Below are 23,195 nucleotides of genomic sequence, written 5' to 3'. Positions count from 1 at the left end.
GGAATTTGTATGTTGTTCATTTTTGTCAACATTTGGCACCATACGATCTATCTATTCTGCATTAGCTCCATGTGGCAACATTCATTGGTTACGTAAAACACACATGTCGGATGATAAAAAAAAATTAAACGTGAAATGGATCTGATTGAGGGAAGCACAATGACCACCACATTTCCATTCAGTCGGGCTTCATGTTTCTACTGTCTGGTGAAAGTAGGTCCAGTATGCGCTCCACTTTTTGCTATGTTTTTGGTCTCCACCATCGCAAAAAAAATTGTCCGTTTAATTGCTAAAACCTCCACCTCCTTGCGTTTTTTGAAGAAAAAAAAGCTTTAAAAACAAAAATCTCTCTCTAATTACAAAAGACTGACAGTTCACCTAAATGCACAGTGAAATTACGGTTGGTTAGTTGCAACTTGCATCGCATCACCTATTTCTTTCTTTGTCGCTGAAGCTGAAATATAAATACGATCTTGGACTTTTCCAGAAATTTACAGACATGTCATTATCGGCAGTGAGACGACAACTGTTTAGATTGTCTGATTAGACTATGACTTCCTCCAACACCTGCTCTGGTAGCGGGAGGTGTTTTAGGGTGGGGGAGGGGAGGGCCTCATCAGCGGGACAGAATGAGGAGGTTCAGGCGGGGGGAATATAACAGGTGTGCTGGAGAGAAAGGAGGAGAGAAGAGTCTTGACAGAGGCTGATTCTGTAAATAGAAGTCGCACCTTTTTATATTTTTTTTCCCTCTAAAACTGGATCATTTCAAGTGGATAATGATGTCAATTGGAAATTCTATTCTGCCATCATCTGTCGGTCGTCTCCACAAGTGGTAATATGTAACTGAAAAGCATTAGGTTTCGCTCATTCAGACGTGGCCTTTCATTTGGCGGTTGATCTGCAGCGAGTTGAAAAATCACGCCACATGGGAGATTGCAGATATGAAAGATCATCCACAGGCTGAGGCGGTTAAATTATGATCACATGTGGGATATGAGAGTCTACGTTGGGTCATGTTTTTTCCAGAGAGTACTATGCAAGAGTCTCTGGTCACAGAAATTGAGGACTTGAAATTGCGGCAAATTACACTAAAAGCAAAAATAGAAACAGATCACACAGCGTGAAACTTTTGGGTCTCTGTCACATTTAGCAAACAACACAGATGTTTTCATACGTTATTGGTGGTATGGCCTTTCCTCCCCCTCAGGGGATTGCTGGGAAAGTTTCCTTGCCCGAGAGCACACACCCCAACCCTGCTGAAAGGGTAGCACGGGGATGTTGTCCGCCGCAGACAAGTGGGGACACAGAGGAAGTTGTCTCCACTCTCGTCTCATTGTTCTGGAGGCGTTAATCTGTCAGGGATCTGCTGGGAATCAGGTGGGAATCTACTCAGCCCTGTCGTGTTTATTGGCCCGGTTCGCTCCACGTTTAGCAGAAAAAGGACATTCTGGCGCGTTCACGTTGTGCCCCTCCGCAGCAGCGTCCTGCCCCCGCCTCGCCAAGATGCTCTCATGATAAAACCATTTCTTGTTTGTTTCTCTGCTGCTCAGTTTGGAGATGAGCACATCCGCCTTATCTTCTCGTCGCGGCCTCATTCTCCGCATGTTTTACAAAACTGAAGCCCGGTGTCCAAGACAAATCTTAAATATGCCTTTAGTCATGCTAACATGAGGATGTTTGGAAACTGTTCACCGCAAGTTGTGGTGACCTCCGCGTTTGGGCTCTGCCAGGGGTCAGCCAACAATAAAGAGGAAGCAACAAGTAAAATAATCAAAGTCTCTTTCCTGAGAACATCCATGGAGCTTTTAGTTTCACTCGGGCGACTTACCGCAACGCAAAATGATGATGTCAAGGATGTTGTGTTAGGCCTTGAAGCAGCCAAATCAAATGAATGCACCATCCAAAGTGGAACATGAACAGAAAAACTGTTGCCTTTACGTGTATTTATTTTACACTACCACAAGTCCAGGTTTGTGAGCTAATATCACAAAGGTGGATTTTGAAATAGTCAATGTCAGTTTAGATTAACGTACGTCTCGGAATAGTAAGCAGCTAGCCTATATTTAAAAGTGCTGGTATGTGCACAAATCCATACACTCCTTTCTAGCTGTTAATCTCAACCAGGAAAGTGGAAATCTTCTGTGTATACAAGTTGTATCGTGTTGTTTTCAGAAATAGTGGGGGACATAAAAGCTTCTTTTTGGGTGAATTTTAAGTTAATAAACTGGACATTTAAACTGGTACCCACAATTGTATTTCCCACTACATTAGCAACACGACTTGTTCACATGTCAAGTGTAAACGGAAGGCCGAATCTCTGCAAAATCTTAACAAAACTGGATCAGCATATTTTTCAAAATGTCAAACATATTGGTCTAACCCTATGAGCAGCTTACACAGGCTTGTTCTCAGGGTGACGTTCAATCTTTTTAAAAAAAGAAGTGTTCCCACTTTTGTTATTCCTGCAAATAAAATCTATTAATACAATGTCTTGATTGACTGATGAATCACCATTAGTATATGGAGAACGGGAAAACCCAGGTTTCCTTAGCGAAACGAGCAGCGGGGTCAGCCACGCGGGAGCACGGACTCTTTCATCTCTTCACTTTTACTGGCCCGACCCTACTCCTCCACACCAGCGAGCGACTCATTGTCCTGACTGACGCTAATTGAAACTCGTGTTTATCATTTTTATGACTTTATCCAAGAAGACAGAGGTTCGGTCGGTTTCCTGTTCTCCTGGTTCCTTGACAGACCAGTCGCATTATTAGGGTCAAGCTCAGCTCCCATCTTGCCACTGCCATTGTTTTCAGTGGTGCTATGACCATTCCCAAACTGATAAGATTTGTCTATTTTGGGTCTTTCTTTTCTTTTTGACCTTGGCACATGAGTATGAGCCTGAAATAACTTTTTTTTAGTTATTAAAGAGACTTGAAGTACAAGGAATCATAGCACTAAAATCACAAAATTTTTAACCGTTAGCATAATTAAGTTAACTTGGTAATGCTCCCAAACAATAGGTAGTCCACTTTTGAGCCAACGATTTTCTCATTTTCATCATAATTCCTGCACCTATTGTAGCCTTTGTGCAGCATAATAAGGAACTGCTTTCTAACTATTGGTAAGAAAACAAATGATAGTTTATGTTCAAGCCGCATTATTGTTTTTCTGACAGCCACCAGCCACATAAATATTGTTCTCCACAACTTGACCTGCATCTGACCCCTCCGCCCAAAGAAGTCCCTCAATTCATCTAATCTGCTTTGCAGCGACATGATAATGCAGGCTGAAGAGATTGCACTTTAATTTCCCAGAAAGTAGCCATCACCGCAGCATCTAGACTTTAAAATCGGCCACGAAAAACGGACAAGTTAATTACTGATCAAACCCTCTGGGCCAGGATTTTGGGAAGAGGGACAGTGAGGCCTTTGTATATGACAATCAGGGTGTGAATTGATCCTTCAGTCGCTCAAACACTCAGAATCCTTTCATGTGTGGCCTTTGCCTTGTTGAGGCGCTAAAGCGTCACCACGGAACAAAACGCTGATACCCCAAGGGTGCTAACAGGACGCAATGTTGGTCCAGGGTGGCCTGTCTCGATCAATAATAGCGTGTGTGATCAGTGGCATCGCAGCTAGCAGGAATCTGGATCAATAAAGGCAAGCAGTGGAGCTTCAGAGACAGAAGATAAGAGAAAAGATCATAGTGCTGCACAGCAAAAATCATGGGACTTTTTTTATATATATATATATATGTGTGTGTATATAGGTTTTCACTAGGCTGTAAAATAATTTACGGACATTTCTGGAGATTACAGAACAAATACTCCAAAACCCATGGCTGGAACTTCCTCATACACACAGCAACTTCTCTTTTGATGGATTGTGGTTAAAAGCTCCTTAAAACAGTTTTCACACATCAATTTTGATCTTTAAATGGCTACCAGTGATGCAAGACTATGATCCTTTTGCACTGTCACTGAAAAGTCGGTCACGCATGCAGGAAAATCAGTTTGCAATCAAGTCAGGTGCAGCCACAATGAAGAGGCTACGGTGCTCTGCAGAGCCAGTTGTTTTTTTTGTTGTGTAAAGTAAGAGAAATGGCTGAGGAATGTGTTGTTTCACACAGCTGTGGTTTTATGGGGGAAATGCACTGTGTGTGTGGGTGCTTCCTCCCTGCGTTGTTCCCTTTACACTAACGCTGAACAGAAACAAGTATCACTGATAGGAAGAACTGGCTCACTTTTAATCGGATTCACACATATTTTCTGCTAAGCTGCCTCTTCGGGTTGAAAAAACACCACCTAACTTTTCTCACTGAAGCCTCTGCGTCGAATTAACGTCCCATCATACTAACAATCGCAAAGCAGATGGATGGGTGTTAAGTTAACAATGGTGTGGAGTGGAATATTAATCAACCTCAGGTGTGAAAACTTTGCTTTCACCTTTTTTTTTTCTAATTTTCCTTGTAGGGATTGATATTAACATGTTCAAAAAGCACATGCTTAAGGTGAAACCTAGACTTTCAATCTAAATTCACGGATATCACTGTAAACTGTACGCCCTGGGATCATTTTATCAATACATTATCTCACATATCTGGGCTATCTTAAACTTCAAGGAGTTCCTGTGTTTGACTAAACCTCCCTGTGCCTGAGTTCACCTGATGGAGATTATCTTGTGAGTTCATTTACACACAATGGTCTGGATCATCAATATCAACTACCTGAGGTTGTAACGTACCAGAGGGGTACTGCTGCCTGTGTTTAAAAGAATAGTCTTGCAAAGAGAAATTAGCTGTTTTGCTGTCTTGCTGATAGTTAGATGGGAAAGCACCTTACTCTGGATGCCTGCACAGTAGCTATATGACGCTAGCAACTGCAGGCGGTTGGTTTAATTTAGTGCAAAGATTGGAAACAGATGGGAACACTTGGAAACAAGTGTTAGCATAGTAGCAGGTGGAAAGTGCTAGCAGAGTAGCAAAGGTAATAGCATTCGCCACCCAATACACCTAAAGCTCACAAATGTGTACACATATATATACTATTATGTTACACGCAAAACTGTACCTGTGAACATCCAAAGTCTGAGCTAAAGTGAGAGTTTGTTAGAGTATGAAGCTGCTGGTTAGCTTAGCTTAGTGCAAAGACTGGAAACATGGTAAGGTTTTAGCATAGCTCTGTCCAAAGTTAACAATTTGCCCCACCATCACCTCTAAACCACAAAAATCTATCAGTCATATACTGTTTAAAACACACTGGGGTTTAGTGGTGGTATATGTAGTCGGACAGCTAAAAAAAAATGAGCAAAATGAGTGTTTTAGATTGATGATGTGGGCAGCTACTGTCGCTAGTGGTTAGCTGCAGTTAGCACAAAGAATGGAAACAGCTAGCGAAACGGCTAGCATAACTCTGTCCAAAGTTATCCCCGTCTAGCACCTTTAAAACTAACTAACTTGCAATAAATTATATACAGTATATTCTATGCACAACAGAGTGGTTTCTACAATGGTTAACAACCGAAACTTAAAATGAGGTCGATAGCCGTGATAAGTTTAGCTTAGTGCACAGACTAGAAAGAGAGGGACACCGCTACTATAGCTTCATGCAAAGTTTTTAACATTTTATGCTAAGCTACGCTAACAGACTGCTGTCACTAGCTTCAAATTTTCCTTGCAGATTTTACAAATATGTTAAGAATCTTATATTACTCATCCTTAGGAAAGGACTCGAAATGAGTGTATCAACTTATAGATACATAAAAAATTTAAATCACATATTTTTAAGCAATCACTGTCAGTCAATTAGGCTTCCAGAGGATTATTCCTATATGATAACCTGGGAAAAGCTCATATCAGGAAACTCGGGGGGAAAGTCCCTCCTGATATCATCACTAGCTGCATTCAGACAAAAGCCTGCTACCTGTGCTGACACGCCGCAGTGTGTGTGAAACAATGGAGACCCAAGAGGATCCAATGTGCAGCTGAAAAATGGCATCCAGATTTTCTGATCAATGCCCGTGCTGTGGACTTTGAACTTTGCAGTAATTGTTGCATTCTGTGCAGCGGCAGGTTCAGCTCTGCTGGACTGGTACCATCCAAAACATGTGCTATCACAGAAGGCTGTGGAGCACGAGGTCTTATCAGATGGCCTCGTGGCCTTACAATAACAGGGGCTCTATCGTGCCTTAGCAGGCCTCTATCTGGCAGCGATGTCATAGAACGACAGTAAATACAGGCTCCAAGGTGTGCACGTAATATTACTCCAAGTAATATGTTCCAAAAAGATGGAAGGACCATTAGACAAATTGGAAGTAGATTTCAGTAGGCAAGGAAGATGATCCTTATTTTGAGGTATATGTTGTATATCTTATATAAACCATGAAAAAAAATGCTACCTCAAGCATGATTTTGCATTATTTAACCACAAACCACAGCCAAACCAAGCCATAGCCGTGGCCTTGGACCATCTCCTGTCTCTGTGTTACAATGCACAGATTTACTGAGTAAATCAAAGCAGACAATTTCCTCAGCTCAGAGGAAAACCCCTCAGAGGAGAATGAGCTGATAATGTCCCAACATGCCCGCAGTTTCCTCTCAGATAAATAAATACATAAATAAAAACACGCCTGGCCACTTCAGATTTATTGTTCCTCTGTAGGCTGTGAAGTAGAGGCTATATTGTTTATAATAAATAAGTCCATTAACAGATTTGGCCCAGGTGGGTGACAGGGTGCTCCGTGATCCCCCCCTCCTATAAGAACCTAGATCCCAGGAGCGTGGACTACTTCCATTTAAGGCAGCGATGGCCGAGGCAAAAGCGGGACTGCAGAGGTTAGTGGTGGTTTGACGGGGGTTAGACTGTGTCAGGTTTTCTGGAGTGATAAGAGCCGGAGCAGGAAGCTGTGAGAGGGCAGGAAGGAAGAGAGCTTAGGTCTGGAAGGAGAGAGGGGAACTGTGGAGATGGAGGATGAGGGCAAAGAGAGATGTAGGAGAAGCAAAAAAAAAAAAAAAAAAAGTATCCAAGGAAATACAGCAAATCTTAAATACACACAATTGTATGTGGTACATAATCTCTAGTCTGTTTCGTGCATGCAGGGAGGAGGGAGGGAGAGCCGAGCTCTGCTGGGAAATGCAGAGGGAACCTGGGGTCCAGGGGGAAGTGAGTGGATGACTAAATTTGGTCTGAAAGGCCACACTAACATACACCTGCTTCCCGCAATCAAACGGGCCACACAATGACGACGATATTAAGCATCAGGCTTTTGTCTGCAAGCGGTGTGGAAAAATCAAACGCAAAACTGCAGCTTTTTCAAAACTTCTGCACCAAACTGTTGTTTGCTCGAAATAAAAAAAAGGAGCTCCAAGCTCAACAGAGTTTCTGAAACTGAAATTTGTGGTTATGCAGACGTGCAACCGTGTCTTACGTGTGTGTTGGAGCGTTCTGCAGAATTCATCTACCGTTTCCTTTTGTGCCTTGAAATCAGTGATAGGTTGTGAATAAATGCTGCATTACTCCTCCGTCCACCATCGGTTTCATTTTGGTGAGATTAAATATTGCACGACAATAGGAAAATGTGGGTTTTTAAAAGTGCACTACCACCAAAACAAATCAGCCGGCCACCAAATCAACAGCCCACCCTCCAATGAATGAGAAGCCTTTAAAAGTCAGGCTGTTTAAATTCAGACAAGAATCGTCCGACTGTCTTGAAGCACTTGACTGCTCAGGTTAAATCAGCAAAGGTTGACTTTCACCATTTGAGAACTCCCAGGTGAGAACACGAGCCGCTCGGTTCCACCACACACTCATCTTTCCCCCTTTTTAATCAACCTGTTCATCTAAAAAGGATTTCTCTATTTTGAGATTTTAATCCAGTGTCTGAGTTAATCTCTGAAACTGAGGGATTGGAGGGCCGGGAACGGACGGGGGCATCAAAGCCACTCAGCGTCAGCCCCTGCTCTCACAATTACACCCACAAGGTATCAAGGCGACCAATAAATCACTCACTCTTAATGCCTCTCGGAAAATTAATTTTTTGAGGCTCTGGGCTCGGACATGTAGGTCAGATAGTCGACGCTGGTTGAGTCGAGATTTCCAGGCATTTTACAGTCAGATTAAAGCATGGAAGGAAACTAGAGGAAGTGACAATCAAGCATCTGCCAGACTCCGTTACAAAAATAGCTGGATATAAAACGTGAGGTTTGACCTTTGGTCCAAAGATACGGAGAACAAAAGGTTACTCATTTGACCTTTTATAGGGAATGCTGATATTGACATGGAATAAATGATAATTCAAGTTAAGTAGTTTGTCTGTATCAGACCAGCAGCCCTGCTTCACTAATCTGCTTACTAATTTTTACTGTTTTACAGATGGTTTATGAACTGTGTCTGATTTGGACAGCCAGAATGACAGTGAGAGCCCTCTGCTGGAACTCTCAGGTATTACGCTTTAACGCTGGAGCCTTGCTGTAATACAGTGTGGAATAAACAACTATCTGCACTGGATACTTCTACGCACACGCAACTCTGTGATGTCAGGGATCTTAAAATAGAGAACCCAGTGTGCGTGAATTCTGTGTCAAGATGCCCACTATTAAATGTAAAATGTAGTCATTCATTTGAAACAGGACGTGTGCAGATGATTACTGCAGGATTAAAACAAGTGGCTGCCCGAATACTGGTCACAGGTGCCTGTAGAGAATTGAACACTCACTCAAAACAGTGCAGCCAATGCAAAAAAAAAGAAAAGAAATAAAAGTTTTTAACATATTTGTGCCACTGTGGATTTGTCTAATTTAATTTAGACTTGTCAAAAGTCTCATGAATGAGGCTCAAGAACAGGGAGAAATGTTTGGAGGCAGGTTATAATTCTCAGGCTCATGTGCAAAAAAGACAGATAAATTACACACAAGGTAAGATCCCTCTTCAAACCCACAGACAAAGTAGACATATATACTATATAATTAGAAAGGCATAGCTGTGCATATTTCTGTATAGACTGCATAATAAATTAAAATATCAAATAAACCTGATCATCTATTGAAGCTGGGTTTCAGTCTAAAAAACTGAAGGAATCAATCATCATTTAGCCTGAAGAGATTTCTGAGTGCAGTTAACATTGTGGAGATGATTTATTCTATAAAAGACAAATTAGTTTCAGAAGCTAAAATCAAAGGCTGAAAAAGTTGAGAGCTGTCAAGCAATCAACTATTAAATGTCAGTTATGCTACTTATAATTCATAATTATCTTAGTTTTTATGTATTTCATTACTTTGTAATGTCCCACATTGCAGACAGAGCCAGAGAGTCTAGCCTCTACTTGCCCTCTGAGGTCTTTATTAGTGGCCTATTACTGTAAAGCTGCTATCAGCAACTGGGGGGTTGGGAGGGTCTCCCTGGCTGCCACTAAGCAGTAAATAAATATGAGCCTATTGTATTCCTGTAGCCTCACTGTCCTTGCTCTCCCATGCTGAGTAAACGCTCACGTACAATGGGAGGCCGGACTGCCGTGTCATTCCCGATCCCCCCTACATTGCCGTTGCGGGTCCTCTGCCTGGGAACGCAGCGGCGGAGGAAAGAGGAAGCAATGAAAAGGGGATCTGACATTAGAATATTTGACCGTGTGTGTCATGCCAGAAATAAGATCTGAAAGTGGTTTTCGCTTTTATCTGCGGCATCAAAGATGACGCCATCTGAGCCGACTCGACGACTCGTGAGACCCGAAATCACGACCTTGTTTTTGTTGACAGCAGAAGTGCTGAAGTAACTGAAGGCAGTCACTAAAGTCAAGATAAAAGACGGCTGCAAACGTCTGCTAATATTAAATGTTTTTGTCTATTCTGAAGTCTTATTTTTTTACCACAGGACTCATTTGCACTCACTGTTAAATTATGTAACTTCTGTTAAATATTTTATTATTATATCATAACTGAATGAGTAGTGTCTGCTCTTCAGGTTGGAGGTTAACAGCTTGATTTTAAGCTAGCATTTCTCATTTACAGTTGTGTGTTTCCACAGTGCAGTATTGTTGCTTTTCACTCCAATCCGTGTAATTGTGCGGTCTAACTGCAGCGAGAAATTGAAAGTTGCGGAGACTTGTGGCCACCTCAGGCTGCCTGGTGGAGCTTCCTCTCCAGTTTCTCCACAGGAAGAGCTCTGACAAGGCTGCATGGACTCACGGAGTTCCTCGCATGAAAGCAGAAGCGAGGCCTTGAGAGAGGTGGGGTGCGCAGCATCGCACCCTTGGGATAGCATTATTCAGTCCTGCCCCGGCCCCCGCGGGCCCCCCGGGCCTGAAGCTGCCAGTACCAGGAGCAGGCGGACGCTGTCGTCCTGTAATTACCGATGACATACATGAAGTAGTTTTCCAGATCGGTTTTCCTGTCCGTCCAGCTGAGAGTGGGGCAAACAGCACAGGAAGAATAACACCAGTCGCGGCCCGGCTCAGGGAATGTGGCCTTTACAAACACAGCACAAATAAAAAAGTTAAAAGGCACACTGCTCTCCTCCTGAGAGCCTCCGAGCGAGGGAAGTGAGGCTATGTCCTGAGAGAAGGTTCAACCTTCCTCGGCACCCCCACAGACTCAACAATAACCTGCCACTCAAACCGAACGCTGTTTACTCTGAGCTACCTGCCAGAGCTGGGGCTTGAAATCAAGACCATTTTTTCTGACATGTTGGGCTTGTCTCGTATGTATATTGTCCCAGACTTATCTTTATCTCGGTCGCCTCTGGGTGTTGAATCAGCTTTTTCCTGCTAATCTTAATATTTGCAAAGGCAACTTTAAACACCGCTAATGCTGTGGAAACACCGCAATTATTCTAACTCATGTACGAGGCGATCGGTCAACTGGGATGTGGGGCTCAAGGCAGGAGATGCTCAGTTTTACACTTGGAAAGAGCGGATTTGGGCTCTCCTCCAAACACGCACAATTAATTAACACTCTTCATAGCCATGCAGTGGTTTTGCATCCAAATTTCTACCCAGAGACAGAGCTTAATTTTGTGTATGCAAATAAGTTAATTTCTGCCTTCCCACTATGCTAACCAAGGGCCACAAATATCTTGCGACCCTTGGCGGGGGCTCTTACCATGAAGCCCCTCTGTAACCACAATATCAGTGCACTATACCCAAAGTGGTTCTACTGAAGCAGCAGCTTAGCACACAATGCGTCGCCGTCAGGTGCCACCAGCTTACTTCATGCACACAGTCCACTACCTGCTGAGGGGCCCGGGGAGCTGTTGGGATTTCACCCCGCTAAGTCAATCAGCAGAGGCGTTAAAGACGCCACGTCAACACAAACACGCAGGTGCCCCCTGACAAGGTGGAGGAGGACGGACACAGAGGAGGTGGATCAACCGTAACTTCAATACAGAGCGGCCGCTGTCATCACTGTATGGAAATAAAGCGTAGTTACAAAGAAAGGAGCACGCGCTCACATTACATGTAAATTCCAAACAGCTGAATACTGATCATTGTGTGTTTTGCATGCTAAGGAAAACAAAGCCCCGCGGCATCTGCGCGCACCTGAGCAACTCACAAAGATGCGTATGCGATAACATAAACAGTTTTAACATCCAAAGGCCTTCAATAAAATTCGCAGTAACCCAGGAATCGTTGTCCTGTCGTAATATGGCAACCTAGCTTTGGATTCTAGCCAAATATGTCACACTGAAAGAGTCTGGATGGTCATTCCTTGTTTTAAAGCGTCTCCGAAATCAAAAACCTTTGTGCAAAAGTAAGACGAATCAGTCAAAATATGTGTTTATCTGCTGTAACCTGGCATGGCCAGCTAGCTAACTCACAACTAGTCAGCGTCCAACATTAGAGTGCATACTAAAATGTTTCTCTTTTGAATATGAAAGTGAAACCATCCAGTGTGGAAACAGACACAATTAACTTTACTTGTTATGCTTTTAAAACTAGGACTAACCACTACCGCTACCACTGTGGTGCAAGAACAACACTTTACACGTGCTATTCCCCACATGTAGACAACTGCACACATTTAGACATCAGATTCTTATGCAGCCGGAGTCACTTCACAGCAACAAACGTGCGTTGCGAGAAAGTTTGACTGGTGCAGCAGCTTTGTTTTCTACTGAACCTAACGAGCGCCAAAAATGTAAATGAGAGAAAAAGGAAATATAAATAGCTTAAGCCTTCCCCACAGCTCTTTTGTTTCATTCCAGAGAAAGGGCACAGCGGTTAAAAAAAAAAAAAAAAAAAAAAAAAAAGGGAAACTCTTTGACAGAATATTGAATATTGAAATCGTGACCTGGACTAGCTCCGAGATTTGCATCTCAATGCATAGTTCATTGCGCACAAACATGTGTGCACTTATGTGTAAACTGCAGACAAGGTGCTGGACATTCTCGCTGACTGAGTCACGAAGCATCGGGAGACGCTGAGGAAGAACATCTGACGTTATTTCCACACATAAAAATCTGGTAGGAATGTCACCTAAAAGATGGAAAAGAATGTTCACACAGGGGTTTCTAAATTTAAAGAAACAGTACATGATATATAAAAGGAGGCCAGACACAAAAGGACACACACACACACACACTTCAGGTCAGTTTGAGGATTGTGTTAATCATCCTCTGAGTGTTTGTTGACAGGCGTTAGTTTCTTTGCTGAGAGACCCTGATAGAGTATTGTATCTGCACAGCAGGTCACGGGGCCACACCCAGCAGCTTGTCTGTCGGACCCTGTTTCAGTAATCATCTGTCTGGCAGTCACCGACTGTCTGTCTCTGGCTGGAAACAGGGCTGAGGTCATAATAACCACACTGAAGATTGTTTTCTGTCACTTTCTGCACAATGGCGTGAGACTCCCCCTCCCCCTCCCAACCTCTTAAATTATAAAACATGTTCTATTGTCATATTAAAGCAACACACATCATTCTGCATGAAGTGAACTTTTACTTTTACGTAACTTCCGTAATAGTTTTATTGTGGCTGCAAGTGCCACTACAGATATAACGGCCTGCATCTAAATCGTTAAAATACAGTAAACGAACATAAGCCACAAGCCATTCCACACCATATGAGACTGTTTATCCTTCTTGAAATAGCCACAGTCAGTCTTTAAGTATAGAATTTGAAGTTTGTCACCACCACCGATGGGTTCTTTGCAGAAACAACCTCAGAATGATCCAGAATTCCACATGGAAACTTTTCATTTAATTCATTTTCAGCAACTAAAGTCCAACCAGTTCATCTCATCTTCTGTAAATGCATGTTCTCTAGAGAGTCGCGGGCTGTGACCTGGAGCCTGGACAGGTCGCCCATTTCAAACTGTTCATATTCAGTTATCTGAATTACAACAGGATGCAGAGAACCTGGACGAACATGTCACAGGAGATGGGCAAAAGATTGTCTTTTATGAAGGTTTTAAGAAAAGGAGATGTTCATGTCTCACCTTGAATTTTAAATCATACTTATTTCTAAGGTTTATTGTTTCAATCTTCTGAGGTGTACTGCACCTAAGGGCGCCGCTGTAGCTGTAGCCATGAAGGCGATGGCTTGATCTTATCAGTTGTTGAGGATGCAAAAAGCTGTGAGACATGCAGGTGAGTGAAAAGCAGCTGAAGCTCCAGTGCAGGACTGGTCTGATGAGGTTATAGTAATCTGATAGGCCCAATTAGTGCTTGATTAGACTGACTCATAATGAAGTGATCAGACAGACACATTCAATTCAACCGGAGGTTCTTCCCTCTGCGAGCTCACGTGATCTCCTCAGGGTTTGCTGCGTGGAACCACATTTAACTTTACGTTCACGAGGAAAATAATAAAACCTTCAACCTTTACTTTGACTTTTTTTTTTTTTTTTGTTAAGGATAAGAAACTGTTGAGTATCTCACTTCACGGCTCTTCCTGTTTGAGTTTCCTCCTCGCAGAGCAGACGTCCCTGCAGGATAATACTCGGATGAGCATTATCTGCAGACGGCAGCCTCGAATTTACCCAAACTGCGTGCGGGACAGGAAACTATTGATGACCTTCGTGTGGAAGGTAAAGTCAAGAAGAACCTAATTATGGCTCACGCAATCTCAAGAATGTCACAAGTTAGTGAAGGCAGATCTTTTTTTAGGTTTAATATAAACTCCAGCTATTCCCATGTCAATACTGGACACACACAGAGCTGGCATATTTACATATTTAACCTCTAACAAGGAAAGTATTTTATGGTTGAGGAATGTTTCCTCTGTATTACAGCATGTTTGACAGGTTGAGATTCCTCGCATTCCTCACCGGTGATAAGCGCGGACGTGCACATTTCTGATATAAGCATCGATTTGTGCAGAAATAACTCAGAGCTACGATGATATAATGTCTTTTAAGACGATCCAGACACTATTTTAATCTTTGAACATTTATGTATTCTCATTTAATAAACTCCGTCAAATCTCTGCCGCCTAAATATTTGAAAAGTGTCACGAAAGCAACGCAGATATCTCGGCTTGTCCCACTGCTGTTTATTGTTGGTGATATTTTCACCTGAACCTCTGATATCATCCACTTGTTTTTCCTTCAGGAAGTTCCTGCAACTGGTCATTAATTGTTGCTGAGGGGCAGACGTTTGAGGAAAACAACAAGTTGAACCAGCAGCTTCGGGTTCAAGTGAATAAAAGAGGAAATATAAGCACTGAAGGTCAATTTTATTGCCGCGCTACCGTAAGTATCTTGCGGCAAACATGTTGTGTTTTGTTTCTGCATTTCGCAACGTGTTTTGCAATATTGTCCTGGGAGTTGAACTGACGTCATATTTCTTCCGCTCATTCAGGTGGCGTTGGGCTGCAGCAGGTCTTCACTTTCCTAAGCAGCTCGTCTCTGCTCCCTCTTCCGAGCCAGGTCGTCCTTCCCTCGGCCTCTGTGCTCATCCATTTCCTTCCAGCACTTTGAGATCTGATGCCTCCGCTGCAGCGCGGTCAAGCACATTTCAAGCAGTGAAATATTAGCTGTGGAAATTAGTGTAAGAGTGCGGCAAAAACATCCTCAGGTGTGATGGACCTGAGCCAGGCCTCTGCAAAAACACAAGTGGTAAAGACACTAATGACATCTTTGCCAGTAAAAGGTTATTTAACTTCCGTGTTACAGTGTTACAGAGGGATGTCTAACACATTTGGTTCAAACCTATGTGGCCCGCAGAAAAAAAAAAAGTAGAAACATAGGATCTCAAGGGAACAATTTGACAGAATATTCTTTCTTGCAGGATCTGACAAGTTGGAGAGACGTCAGGCTCCTGTCTCCTTATATATTCATCCAGGACAAGAGTTCAGCCCGGAGGCTCTGACTCAGAAAATATGGGACAGGGAAGTAAACATTCTCCTAAATGGGTAAACATTTGGCAGCCAAAGTCGAATGAGTTTGGAGATATGTGGATTTTGGGGCATATTTTTAGAGCCTTTGTGAAATGTTTTAAAATGAAACAGGAAGTTGGGAAGTTTATGCCCCTGGCGCCCACCCTACTTCCCTCGTTGGGCCAAGAAAGACATGTGGATGGAGATAAAACAGCGTGTCAACAGTTTGCCAAAGAGCAGGAGGTATAGGCCCGACACTAATGCAACAGATATTTAAATTCATTTGAAGTCATCTTAAAGGGAAACTCAGTTTGCTTTACACGTCGGGTCGGTTTATGCGTCTCATGTGTGAGAGTAATTGGGTTTCTATGTCTCTCTCTATGTCTGTCGTCTTCCTTGTATGTCGCGATTCCTTGTATTATATGATCATCTGCAACCACATGTTAGAATTTAGAGAAGAATAATCAATGTATCTCAGGCAGGAAGAGTCAAATTTCTTGTTTTATGCAGTAAACACACATTTAAATATCTTCCAGGCTCATTCCAATATAAAAAATACTCGATATTTAATGCTTATTTGTATTTGATGTGTTTTTGCCCCATTAAAAGAAAATTAAATTACCTAATTGTAAATTCTTAAAATAAAAATATGTCTCTTTCCTTATAGAAGGAATGTATTAACGTCACTTCCGCCTTAAGCCACGCCCCCCAAGGCGGCAGTAGTAATGTAATTTAGTAGTAAATACAGCGAGACCGGGAAAAATGTGGATTATCCGATCAAATTAAGGACAGCTGGACTCGACAAAGATCCAAACGAACTAGTATGGGTATGGAAAAGTGGATTAGCCTCAGTTTCAGTTAGTTCAAGTTAGTTTTAGGTCTTTTCAGTCATGATAAATGTAGCTAAATAAAAGATGCTAATGCTAAGAGCTCTACTGAGATAAGTAAGTTAACGTTAGCCATACAACGGATGACAAGGAGTGATCACAAATACAACAACATCCACAAACTTATGTGGCAGCCCTCCAGAACGTGACTTAAGGTATGACTTAATAAAATTAATAAATAAATAAATACAGTATAAATTAATATTAGCTGACACTAAATGTGGACCACAACACCAGGTTTTTGTGCTTAGATTCGTCTCTTCTTTTTTTGCGTATTTGAGATATCTCTAACTGCTTTGCAAATCTGTTGGCACAGTCAAAACATTTTTTCAATTATTTTTTACCATTTAGATGCCATAAATGCCCATAATTCAAACCAATGCGATTAATCTTCATGTTCATCTGTCACTTTTTGTCGCTCAGTGACCGTAACCATGGAGACATAGCTTGCTGTGACGTCACGTGCTTCCCTTCCCTTCAAATTTCTTAATTACATCAGTGAAAGTTGTCTATTCGACCAGGTCTGTCCAAACTAGATGCAAAGCTTATACCTTATACTTTAACCTAACTGAGAGAAACTCTTCGAATGCAACAATGCACTCCAATAAATGCTCCACAACCCAATTGAATGTAGTCATATGACAGGAGATAATCAAAGGGTGACTGGCATTTGTCAGAAAATATCAGATTTTTGTGTCAAATTTTTTAGAAATATTAGTTAATATTAATTTGACAGTATAACAGCATTAAAATCCTTCAACTAGAATTTGCATTCAAGTTGCATTGTGGAAAGTGTTTCTTGCAGCCTGAACCCATAAATTTGTGTTGTTTTTTAGCCGCTGCTTCTAAAATGTGGATAATATGTATTAATTTTCGCTATTTTAAAGTGCAATTCTCAAAAATGCACAAGTAAAATAGTCTGTTCTTAAGATCATAATAAGAACATGAGCATTAGGAGCTGAGTTATGGGTTATTTATTGGTACATAATTACATTGCAAAACAAAACACTTATTTTAGATCAGAACATGGCAAAAAAACAAATGCACAATATACATTTCCAGCAGCCAACGCTGAAATAATTTAAATAAATACACAATTTTGGAGCAGTCTCATGACACTGAGCGTCCCTCTCTGTGACCGCTCTGCTGCTGGTAGCAGCTGGGATCCACTGACTCGGGCCTGTGAGTCTTCGGACCCAGATACTGTTCGAACTCGCTGCGGTCCAGGTCGTACAGCATGTCCAGCTGAACCCGTTCTAAATAAAACTCCAGCGAGGGCCCGGCGGGGTACTGCAGGCCCCCGTATAGTCTGGAGTCCCCCTGCTCCACGAGGGGTGCTGCGGTGCTGGAGAAACCGTACTGCATGGGAGCGCCAAAATACACCTGGGGCTCTGCAGAGGAGTACGGAGAAAGGTTTGAGTACATGACGGGACTGTCTGAGAAGTCATCCACCGCGTGTGGAAAGACGGGGGTGCTGGTGTAGCCGCTGTGTAAAGGGGTGACGTTGTTCGTAGGGTGTGGGAAGGTCTGCTGCTGGTTCTGGAGGAGGTAGGTGAGGTTGTAGGGCACGTTGAAGGCCGAGCTGCAGAGCGACGGCAGGGGAGCTTCTGCGGAGACGTTCTTGGAGCTCTTCTTCAGCTGCTTCCTCCGGCGCGGCCTGTACTTGTAGTTGGGATAGTCGATGGTGTGCTGGACCCGCAGACGCTCAGCCTCCTGCATGTATGGACGCTTGTCAGCCAAGGACATGGCCTTCCAGGTTTTTCCTGCAGGAACAGAGAGCGGTTAATAATCTATTCGTTGACCGGTTCAATAAAACTGACCTTTAAGAGACAGTAAATTCTGAAGGAGTGACTGAAACATGCTATAATGAGATGTAATTATTACATTTATACTAAGAAATTAGTCAAAGTATATTAGTTATTTGTGAAGAGGAGGACTCCTATATTGCTATACTCCTATATATTTATTAAGTTATATGTATAACAAATCTCTTACCGAGTATTTTGCTCAGATCCGTGTTCTCTAGGTCAGGGTTGAGCTGCGCCAGCCGTCTGCGCTCCTCTTTGGTCCAGATGATGAAGGCGTTCAGGGGCCTCCTGACCCTCGGCTGAGTCGTCGCAGTCTTTCCCTTGGGGCTGGCGCAGCTGGAGTCCGAGTTCTCGGACAGCGGGCTGGAGGGCCCCGAACTCGGCGACAGCTCCTCGGCCGCATGCTCCCCGTCAGCGGAGCCCAGCTCCTCGACCTCGTACACGGCGCCGTGGTTCGCGCAAAGCTGGAACGGAGCAGGGTCGTGGCTGAAACGCATGGCTGTGGTGTTGGTGGTTTGACTGTGCCGAAGGCCGCATCCATCCTCCCGGTCGACGCGCACGGATATATGTGGCCGCTCCGCCAATGGGAGGCCGGGAGGAGTGGATTTAAGGTGTGAATTCCAGGTGTTTTCTCAGGACGGTGATAGGCCAATCAACGGTCTCACGAAACTTCAGACTCATGAGTCGGTAGTAAACGTCACAACTGAAGCCATTCGATTAATTAAGCTAAATAAAATCTAATAACTCACAATTATACATCTGGTATAGAAAAACAAGTCACCGTAATTACATTTCCTCTCATTCTGTTCACAAAAAAATGTGGTGAACTGATAAACAATGAGTTAACGCTTATTTAGTACTTTTAATAGCAAATTATTATTTCAGACAAATGTCTGTTGTATTGGTTGAGCATAAACGCTGACACTTTCCGTGATTTTGTTTTGATTCACTTAATAAACGCGCATTAAATAAACCAAGTGACACCTTTACGCACCGGAGAGAAACGGGCGAAAGATGAGAGGCTGAGAGGGAACTGATGAGTGAACATCAAAGTTTTGGGCTGGTTACTAATTACATTGAGGCTCTCGTCTCTTATCGGCCATCCACTGTCTTTATCAGGGTGCATTTTACAGGACTGAAACAAACATGATCAATGCGTGTTTATTACGCGATTACCACGCACAAATATTTGTCTTAAAAAAAGGGGCATGATGAACTCACCTCCGGGCAAGTAAAAAAAAAAGAAAAAAAGAAAAATAACTTGGGTCGTATTATCGGTTCAAAGTTAAATTAAATTAAATTAAATTAAATGAATAAAAAAAAAGATGAGAGGGAAACAACTAAACAGACTGTCAGACTTTACAGAAGGAAACAGACTCTGACGCTAATCAAAAGTGTATTGAAATCAGTGACATTCAGACTCATAGAAACTATTTCGGGATGTTTGTTGGGACCCTGTCCCTCAAATTCAGCATCGTTTCTGTATAATTTCTCGTGCATTTTTCTTAATATCTAATTTGAAATAGCCTCAACGTGTGAATTACACAAAGACTTATTTTCTTTAAACGTTGAAATAAATAACAACCATCTTTCACAACAGGATCACTGGAGGAAAATAATTTCATCACTGATCAATAGCGAATTAAGGGTTTACTGTGCAGGATGTTTTGTGTACATAAAAGAGGCGACTCTGTAAAGTGTTAATCCATTAAATTAAATATAATATGAATATTAAAGGAATAAAGGTGACTTTAAATGTTGTGTATCCTCTGTTAATGACTAGAAACTCCAGAGGCGTGTGAGCCCACTTACGATTCCATTACAGGTGCTCGCTCCTCCTGTACGGTTTCAATGAATATCTTTGGCAGTGACGAGCAGCGTTACACAAACAATAGATGCCATTACGGCAACGTTGAATCTGCAATACACGGACCGACTGGTGAGACCTGCACCTGCTTTGTCCGCTGCGTTACGCGGCCTCTTTCACTTGTAAACACTGCGCACAGAGGGTTAATACACAAGGACTAGCAAGAGGGCGCGTTTTCTTCGAGAATAAACATATCGCATAAAACATCTCAAACTATTTGAGCAGCGACCCTTAAAACGATCATTTTTTGGACTTTGCGCTCAGCAGCAGCGGTTAAATCAGGCCTGTAGCTGGATATCTTAATGAAAAGGCCGGATGGATCAATACTGCGCCATTGGCAAATTCAATAGCAGAGGTGATTACTTTTAAACCGTGATCCTCATCTACCTTTGACAGCTTAAACCTTTTTTTTTTTTTTTTTTATTCTATCAGCTGAAACTGATACGCCTGCGTGCGGCTTTGTGAGGGAGATAACATTAAATCAGGACTTTGATTTTTTTCGGCGCTACACATTCATCCCAATAAACTGTGTATTATATATATATATATATATGTGTGTGTGTGTGTGTGTGTGTGTGTGTGTACTTGGTATTTGGTGGAGGTGTCCTTGTTTCGCGGGTTGTCAGAATTAGAGGTTGAATCCACATCCTCGGTGTTAAACGGGACGCACGCTCCAATGCGCCTGTGAAAAGCGCTAATGGATTTGATCAATTAGCTTGAACGACACAGCGTGAATACAATAACGTTGGTTTCGGCTGACCTTCCGCAGTGAGTCGAGTGGAGTGAACGTGTTGGAAAGAAACGATTCTTTGCCACCATACGTTTGCCTCTGGAAAGCTTTCATTTGCTGAATTAAAAACGACTAAATGCTCCTTTACTTCTGCCCTAATAATGAACCCTAATCTGTGGGGTATCAATGCATTGTCTCATGGCCAAACAAGCAGAGGGGCTTGCAGCAGAATGGGCACTGTGCTTTCTGAATGGGGATTGTCTCTGTGGCTTTCTGATCACAATGTGCCATTGTATTGGACAGAACTCATATATGGGACACTCCTCTCCTTCCTCAGTTTGGATCAGTGGATGAGCAGGCCGGCACAGGTGGAGCTGCAGAGATGGGACAGCTGAGCGGTTTTTTACCTCTGGACGGTGTGTGCATGGATATTCGCTACATTTGGATTGTGATTTGTCCGTCAACGGAGAACATTTTAATATCCGCAGCCTCTCCTCTTTTTTATTTTTTATTTTTGCGGATGCTAGAGCTGCAGGCCTCGCCGACTCTCTTTTCAGACTTCTAACCAGGAGAGAATATTGAGGTGAAAAATCGGGAGCAGGCCGGTGACTTGACCTCTGATAATGAAGCACTGTATTCCTCCTCGGCTTCAGCGCCATCCCACCACCTTTCCCTACAGTGGCTCATTCATAGAGAGCTGCATTGTTTCATAGCTGGAAGGTGTGAAGAGGAGGATATAACCACTGTTGTCTCAGGTGACCACCATCTCCGCAGCGAGGGTACTGTATTGCATTGTGTTGTATTGTATGGGCACAGCAGGCCAGCATCAAGATATACTCTGTCAAGTCTCAGACAGCATTCTATGCAGCGGCCCGTGTCCCTGCCACTCCACCTCCGCCTCCGCCTCCACCTCCACCTCTTAATGTTTGAGCGGATTCAGGCCGAGGCCCGCTGGGGGCCAGCCTCCACGCTCCAGGTGCAAACAGCGCCCTGCCCGGCCCTACGTCAGGCCAGCTGAGAGGATTACATGCCCCCCTGGAGTAGACAGGCTTAATGTATAGCCTCATTAACAGAACACAATGACGCCCCCACCTCTGAGCACAGATAACGGTCCGGGCTCAGCCAGACTTCAAACACAGCTTACAAGTTCGGAAAGAGCTGAGGAAATTTTTTCTCTCCCCCCCACTGGTATTCGGCATTTTGAGCCCGAAAAAAGAAACTTATCAATATTAGAAATATATGAAACATTTGTTGTTTGGAACTTCATTTATGTAATTTTCAGTTTTGTGTCAGCGTGTTCCAACGGAACAAGCTGAAAAATACGACCTTTGACCTTTTGAAAACCTTGTTTGCAATGTTGCTTTAAATAAATAGTGACAATTATATATATATATTACTTAAAATTTAAGGGACTTATTGATCAGAAACAATTCTCCACCTAGATTTCAAATAGACTAAAGCCATAATTATGAAGTATAGAGTATTATAACTAAAATAAATAAATAAAAAAGATGAGACACTGGATCTTGCAAATATCTAAGTGAAGGTTTAACATCAAAAATATTATCACTGAATCCTCAGTGTTAAGTATCGTGGTTACATATTGTTGTAAATGGATGATGTGACTTTTGATATTTTAGAAACTTTATTTATTGAAAGGTTCTACCAGACAGAATGAATTATCCAGATAAATGCAAAATCTGAATCAACGCTTTCAGAAGAAAAAAACTCTTGTAAAAGTCTGAGATAATTTCTAATGGACTTCAGATGCTTTCATTCTCACACATGGTCAATAAACAGCACTTTGAATTTGTGTTTTGCATTTTCTTTTTTTGTGTTTTTTACATTTTATTTTCATAGTTCACCAGTAAAAATGTGTCAGCAATTCAAATAACCATCATATGAAGCCCTGTCCCGTTTTAAAAAATCTGATATCCAGGTCAGATGATTGATTCTTGTGAGACTACACTCTGCATTCAGTCTTCAATCTAACCTCCTTTCCTCCTCAAGCTCCAATCAGACCTCTTTCTAATTTTATTTCATTTGTCTACCAAGCAGCCCTGCTCAGACTGAGACTGGCTAATGAGGCAGAGCTCGACTCATGCTGCAAATACAGCACTACTATTCTTTGCAAATTAGGAATTGTATTCTATGCTGATAAGAATCTTATCTGCCGCACTGAATAGGTCTTTTTCTCTGCCTTTTACGGTCCAGACAGCTTTGGATATCTTGCTATAACATCCACGCTGTCTTCCCCACGATTCAATGCATAATTCTGACCTCGATCCCAGACTTCCGCCACACGTCTCTCCTCTGCAGACAGAGGGGAAAGAGGCCGTAATTAGCCCTAATTATTAACTGGAACTCCACTTGTGAGACTTGTGAGACACCATGATATCTGTGTCTGTCTTAAACGGCTCATTCAAGGCGAGCAGATAACCAAAACAATCCGCTCGACGTCGGCGACAATGCCTGAATGTTTAATTAGCCAGTGTGAACTGGTTAGACTCAGACATTAGATTATTTGGAGCACAAACCGCAGACTATGGAACGGGCTAACAAATCTCTTCAGGCAACCTGAGAGAAAAACACTTCTCGATTC

The 23,195-nt window shown here is 42.5% G+C and overlaps 1 protein-coding gene across 1 annotated transcript; it reads right to left on the bottom strand.

The window, feature by feature from the left end:
• Positions 1-17,218: 17,218 nt before the first annotated feature.
• On the bottom strand, positions 17,219-18,627 carry sox32 (SRY-box transcription factor 32). Its single transcript, XM_047568541.1, has 2 exons — positions 18,184-18,627; positions 17,219-17,951 (listed from the first exon to the last, which is right to left on the bottom strand). Exons 1-2 carry the CDS (start codon positions 18,491-18,493, stop codon positions 17,299-17,301), a joined length of 963 nt encoding a protein of 320 aa, XP_047424497.1. The 5' UTR covers positions 18,494-18,627; the 3' UTR covers positions 17,219-17,298.
• Between the last annotated feature and the right edge of the window lie 4,568 nt (positions 18,628-23,195).

The sequence above is a fragment of the Mugil cephalus genome, chromosome 18, assembly GCF_022458985.1.
Source record: "Mugil cephalus isolate CIBA_MC_2020 chromosome 18, CIBA_Mcephalus_1.1, whole genome shotgun sequence".
Taxonomy (NCBI): domain Eukaryota; kingdom Metazoa; phylum Chordata; class Actinopteri; order Mugiliformes; family Mugilidae; genus Mugil; species Mugil cephalus.
The sequence above is the reverse complement of the archived record's forward strand: the minus strand, read 5'-3'. Positions and strand labels throughout refer to the sequence as shown.

Coding starts and splice junctions, on each gene's coding strand:
- sox32 (XM_047568541.1), bottom strand. CDS start 18,493: ATGCGTTTCAGCCACGACCCTGCTCCGTTCCAGCTTTGCGCGAACCAC. Junction 17,952..18,183: donor GGATCTGAGCAAAATACTCG/GTAAGAGATTTG, acceptor CTGTTCCTGCAG/GAAAAACCTGGAAGGCCATG.